Below are 6,210 nucleotides of genomic sequence, written 5' to 3'. Positions count from 1 at the left end.
GCATCTGTTTTATGTGTATGGATCTTTGTTTTCTACTTTATACTTCAATAAGGAAAAAGTGCTTCTCTGTACACCACCTATAAAAGCCGTAGTCCAATACATAACACATCATTGGCATTGTCAAGCACTTGTACAACATCCTAATTCATGATTACAAACATTTACTCTATGTTATCTTGCTCACATAAAAAATAAATGACTGTACAGCTATGTACAATAATTACACGTCTTTCCCTGGTGAAAAAACGTACAGTTCCATACTTAAAGTGCTCTATTTTTGCACACTAATTTTCTACTTAATATACTAAAAATTCTTCTTTAGTACTTCTTAGGATAATCTTAAGAACATCTAGTGTATTCAATTTTGAGACACCATGAATATGAACTAAAATGTGCTAAAAATGTATTTAGGTACCACTTGAAGCCATCTTTTTATACAAAGGTGGGTTCAAGTGGTAACTAAATACATTTTTTAATACAGAGACAGTATGTTAAAAGCACATTTAGTTCATATTCACGGTGTCTCAAAATAGCACAGTTGAGTACACTTAGAAGATTATCTTAAGAAGTACTAAAGAATCATTTTTAGTATATTAAGTACAAAATTAGTGCGCGAAAATAGAGCACTTTAAGTACATTATGGAAGTGTACTTTTTTTTCACCTGGGTTAGCAGAAAAGACTTCAAAAAGTGTGAACATGAAAAAACAACGACAAAAGACAAAACTTTCAGTAGTGTTAAATTTGGTCACATGAACCTATCTGGACTGTCTTTGTGTTTCGGATGCAAAAACAAAGCAAAAGGATGTTTCTCTTCATTCTCGGCCCTTCTTGCCACATAATTCCCCAAAAGGTTTTTTTTGTTTGTTTTTTTTTCCCAACATCATCCTTTCTCGAGAAAATTGTTCCATGTGACTCCTTTGGTCTGTTGGACTCTCAGTGGCTTTGGATCTCTTCTCCATCTGTGTCAAGAGAGTGTTAAATGTCAGCCCTTCTGCTGTGGCCCTTGGAGCCCTTGGAGCCCTTGTGTCGTCGTCTTCTGCGTTCTGCCCGACCCACAGGGGCTCTGTGAGAGCCGGCCTGGTGCCGCTGGCTCTCTCTGAGCTTGCGCACCATCTCATGGTCCTTGTTGCCCAGAACACGGGGCAGGAAGAGGGAAGCTTTGTCCGTGCTCCGTGTCTTAAAGCCCCTCCTGGGCCGGCCCTTCCCATTGATGGACACGTACCACTGCCTCTTAGAACTGGCACGCCGCTTGCCGCCCCCTGCCCCGGACCCTGTTGGTGGAGGCTGGGTGGTAGCATGGTGCCGTGATGCATAGGTGTTGTAGCCTAGCTCGTGAATGCGCTCCAGAAACTCACACTCTCGGTTGAAGACTTCCTGAAAGGATTAAAAAAAACGTATTACTTTATTTTGACATTCATAACTGGACCTGGAACAAGATGCGCCCTCAAAAACTTTAGATATTTCTTCAACAAGTCATCTCCATTTTGTAGAAAAGTCAACATTTAAACTGATCCAAAATCTGCACAATTGAATTCTCAGCATCTCAAACGCAAAAGTAAGAACCTCGTATGTGGTTATCACTCTCTGCTGACCAGAAATTTCAGTGACAAGGTCCCCAGTGAGGGAAACAAAACTCAGTAATCAAACTCTTAGTAATCTAGCAGCATGTGGGCATACTCGTTCCGCATGAAAAACACCACCATGTGGCCATAGCCTCAAATAGCCCTTCTTGTTATCTGATCCCACAGCAAGCGAATTTCAGCTACTTGATTTTCCGACGTGACATAACACTTACTGAAGCATACAGACGTCCTTTCTCATTCATAGCCAGGTATCTTCCAGAAAACAGGCCTTTTATCGCCACAACACCGACATCCACAGCTGTGATCTCGAGTATACCTAGAAAAAGAGCGGAGCAGTTATTGCGCATGCTAGAAATGGGGAAAGTCATTTACAATAGCTTTTCAAATAGCATAAAAATGTGTGGGATTCGATACAAGGTCAGTCGAGGTCGTTCATCAGTTTTCACAAACCTGTCATGATTTCGCTAATGTTTGAAAGCGTAATTTTATTCAGTTAACGATTAGTTGTATTATTAATTAATGATTATAGAAGTGTTATTATACTATACATTAAATAGTTACGTTTATTTACTGTAATATTAATTAATATAAAAGTATTTTATATCAATAAAAATAAATGATTTATGTCTTTAACTTAATTAGGCTAAACAACTTGCTTTAAATTTACAATCTCACTCACGTTTAATATTAAATAATTTGGAATAGGAATGTGTGTTGTTCAGTCGGATTAATTGTAAATATTGTGGTATATGCCGTTTTAAATGTTGTTTTATTTCTACATAAGTTTTTCGTTGATTAAGTCACAGTCTACACAACATACGCTGTCGGGTTAGATATACAGACACTAAACGCCTCTTAAAGAGGATGTTTATTCATCCCTTTTTTCCACTGATTAATGGCTCTCCTCATTCTTCTGTTTCGAATAATCATCCTTTTACGTTGGATAAACACATCCGTTGTCTAAGTCATTATGTTAAACTGTCTGTGGAATCCTGTTTTCGTATGGTAATTTTCCATGGGCACTCGGATTTGACAAATTGGAAAACTAAGACAGATAAACGAATGCTGTAATTTAAAGAACGACGATTTAAGATTGCAATGCAGGCTACGAAATTTGACAGGGAATGGTCTTTACGATATAAGTTATACAATCAAAGTAATTTTAAATGTATCTCACAAAATAATGCAATACAGTTGCTTTATTTTCAAGACCTAATTTTTAGCTTACAAGTTGTGCAGTCCGCAAAAGTGCTCTCATCGTTACTTTAATCTTCATTTTACTGTGGTAAGAACGCTGATTTAAATGTTTTATATTCGTCAACTTAACATAAGCCGGGCAGGGTGAGTTATTGTTCGATGTTAATTATTTAATGCGCAAGGCGCCTCCCGAATACTGTCAGCGCACAATGTTTTCCAATGTAGGATTTGCACAATACCGCACAGAAATTGACATTCACAAATATGAAAAGCGAGAACGGTTTACTCACTGAAAGGATTGTTTTCATCAAGAGATCCGTCTATTTTCCCGTTCGGGTGAATTTGCAAGTGATATTTTGTGGCGCAGTAAAGTTTCCTGCGTCTTGGAGCTCCTCCGAGGTGCTCGTAAACCCCGCCGCGTCCACCAGCATCTCGCCGCTGCCTTGGGTCACACGCCTGGCCCCTGGCACAAGGCGCCCTTGGGGTCCTGGTCAGCCTCGGAGCCAGAGATTCCTGTAAACTCGAATCCAATGAGCTCAGTAACAACAAGAGCAGAATTATAACCATTGTGGCATGGCGGGATGTCGGCAAAATCTCGCTGGAATAGAAAGAGCTGGCACACGAGGTCCCATCAAAGAAGTATCATTAGTCAGTGATCCAGTCAACTGAATATTAAAATCAAAACGTGCTGTATCCTTCTGTCCCCTCTTTAAAATGTCGCGGTCATCTGTTAGAGCCGGCTTGGTGGCAACAGCATGGGTTAGCCTCGTTGGTGCTCATGGGTTCCACTCTGCTCTCCAAGCAGACTGTATCTGACCGAGGAGGAGAAAACAGCCAGTCGGTTTCACAGGGAGCCTATCGTGAGATTTCGCTGATCGACAGTGTGCACAGAAATAAAAGAGCCCTCCTGCAACAATAGCCCGAACCCCGACCAATTGATACAAAGGAAAAGGGGAGGCAAGGTATCAGTCTTGTGTGAACCAAGAGGTTGCAGCGTGGATAAAATTACACAGCACTACACACGGTGGCTTACAGCGGAAAACCGCATCACAAAGAGAGAGACATCCAAGGGCAGAGTTTGCTTCTTTTGAAAGATCCGAAAATTATATTGAAGCATGAACACTGGCCTGCATGGGAGAGCCGCTATTGATTCTCTTTTCATGCCTGTTGGCACTTTCCGACAGTGATGTTAACGTTCATAGACATACGCACGTGGCTTTCAATGATCCACATTTATGTATGGAATGTTTCTGACTCATAATATAAAAGAGTGACTGACAACACAAAATAGTCTGGACAATCGGCTAGAAAAAAAAATCAGTAAAAGTCACTTGCAACGGGAAAAGTTCATGACGAGACATGGGTTATTGCATTTATATATAGCCTATTAAAAAAAGTCTTCACGCGGTTCGTTTGCTTATTAGGAACACTGTAATTAACAGCGATTTATTCTTTTAAATATGAACCAAATCATGATTCAGGCGCGTCCAACCCCCCTAATGCGATATTACATTTATGCGGAATGCTTTCAGTAGACCGCCCATTATCATTCCGAATTAGCTACATTTCAATCATTCATTCCAAATATTTTATAGGCTATGAAGCACAGGTTGTGAGAGTAGGCTAGTTAAGGATGATGCTCGGAATAAACCGATCAAGACCTGTTTTCCCATTCATTGCATTCCGTAGAAAACATGCAGCTACATTTCCCTGACATTTGAGAAGAAGAAATCCAAAAATGCCGTTTCCCGAAGTTTCTATCTTGATTTTGGAGAGAGAGAGAGAGGGGGAAAAAATAGGCTACATATTCCATTCCCTCTCAAACATATTTCACGACCATTTCTTTTTGTCTTAATCTAGCACGCCATACTAAAACTGCGGTAGCTGACATGCATCTTCTCTCAGGAACCAGACTGCAAGTGCGACTCAAAGCCCTACAGCCACTTACACTCAAGCTCCTGGTGTGTGCTGCTAGTGGGTGGAAGAGTAACACGCAAATGACTTCTGCCTAAATTGCTTCCATCTTGGTCGCATTATGGTTACCATTCTCGTAATTAGCACCATCATCTACAAATCTCCCTGCCCTTTGGCGTAACACCAGCGCATGCTATAGAAAACCTCGTGGGAAGGCACCCTTCATTTATCTTCTCTTTGCATACATCACTTGGCGTCCCTGACTGTTTGTCACACTGTTTTAAAACAGGTAGCTGCTCCTAATAACTTATTAGTCGCTGCAGAGTGTGTGTCAGACTAGACGGAGAGTATATGAGTCTACTGATGTACATCACGAGCCGCTCTGGTGACCATCTCTGAGAGAGACGCTCTTGATGTGGTTTGATCCTGACAGAGGGTTGCTTTTCTGATGTGGTCGGCTGTTTCTTTCTGGAAGTATTTTAATTACGGCCCACAGCCGCCCACAAAGCCCAGCAGTAATAATCAGTATGAGAGAGAGAGAGAGAGAGAGGAGGGGGAGTTCACTCAGGATGTTGCCGATTATTTTGAAGCTGAACGGTTAAATCGTACCATGTTAAAGTCGTTTTCTTTATCACGTCCTCATTTATCACTTTAACTTCTTCGTGACCCTTTGCTTTTTAAATTAAACAAAGGGAAATTGGGGACTGTTGGAAAATTGGATGAGATGTAGGCTAGCGCTAAGAGTTTAACCAATTAGAAACGAGCAATCGATTGGATTTTATAATCGATTGGATTGGTGTAAATAAATAGATGTTAGTCGATAGAACTGGTATAAACAGAATACGTAGTTTTTCTTGTTCAATTTGATATATAATAACATAGCCTATACCGGTAATAGCCAATACACAATCATCTAAATGTTCAAAAATCTAATATCTGGCTAAGCAGAAATAGGCTACCAAAAAGAGACAACATAAGACATTGTATAGCCTAGGTAAGAAATGGGTAAAAAAAAAAAAAAGTCTTAAAGTGCCCCAATTATGCCATTTCCAATATTGCCTTTCATGCAGTGTGTAATGTAGCTGTATGTGAATGTAAACCATCTGCAAAGTTGTAAAGCTGAAAGTGCACGATAAATAAAGTTATTGTGTCCCAAAATAAAGAATTGACCCTGAACAGCTGAAAAGAGTCGTTAGTAATTCGAATCCCACTTCCATGACGGCTACACCTCACGGGGTAACACATTTGCATAATGCTCGCCTATATGTTCTACGTCGGCTGGCCGCGAACAATTTGACCCCGCCCACAAACACGTCATTCTACTGACGACTGCTTCTCTAATCTCGGGGAGTTCAAGGCGGGATTCACAAAAGGCTTGCTGTTGAAAGATGGATCAGTATCCTGTTTATTTGGACCAGCTGCTCCACTGAATCACAACCTGTAAGTATGATAAATAATAGATGTTTATATTTTCTATAGAGCGTTCAAAATACAGAACTATTGAAATAGGTGTAT

At 40.4% G+C, this 6,210-nt stretch overlaps 1 protein-coding gene across 1 annotated transcript; it reads right to left on the bottom strand.

Annotated features, from left to right (window-relative positions):
• Nucleotides 1-976: 976 nt before the first annotated feature.
• On the bottom strand, nt 977-3,348 carry LOC107727095 (fibroblast growth factor 3-like). The gene is made up of 3 exons (XM_016536859.1): nt 3,072-3,348; nt 1,797-1,900; nt 977-1,375 (listed from the first exon to the last, which is right to left on the bottom strand). The coding sequence occupies exons 1-3, from the start codon at nt 3,346-3,348 to the stop codon at nt 977-979; spliced, it is 780 nt and encodes a 259-aa protein (XP_016392345.1).
• Between the last annotated feature and the right edge of the window lie 2,862 nt (nt 3,349-6,210).

Source organism: Sinocyclocheilus rhinocerous, unplaced genomic scaffold (genome assembly GCF_001515625.1).
Source record: "Sinocyclocheilus rhinocerous isolate Xijiao unplaced genomic scaffold, SAMN03320098_v1.1 scaffold35, whole genome shotgun sequence".
Lineage (NCBI taxonomy): Eukaryota > Metazoa > Chordata > Actinopteri > Cypriniformes > Cyprinidae > Sinocyclocheilus > Sinocyclocheilus rhinocerous.
Note: the sequence above shows the minus strand (reverse complement) of the source record. Positions and strands in the feature narration are given on the sequence as shown.

Excerpts from the sequence above, each read along its gene's own strand:
- LOC107727095 (XM_016536859.1), bottom strand. The coding sequence starts at position 3,348 with ATGGTTATAATTCTGCTCTTGTTGTTACTGAGCTCATTGGATTCGAGT. Across the intron at positions 1,901-3,071 it reads TGATGAAAACAATCCTTTCA|GTATACTCGAGATCACAGCT; the intron begins GTGAGTAAACCG and ends CTCTTTTTCTAG. Across the intron at positions 1,376-1,796 it reads AAGGACGTCTGTATGCTTCA|GAAGTCTTCAACCGAGAGTG; the intron begins GTAAGTGTTATG and ends TAATCCTTTCAG.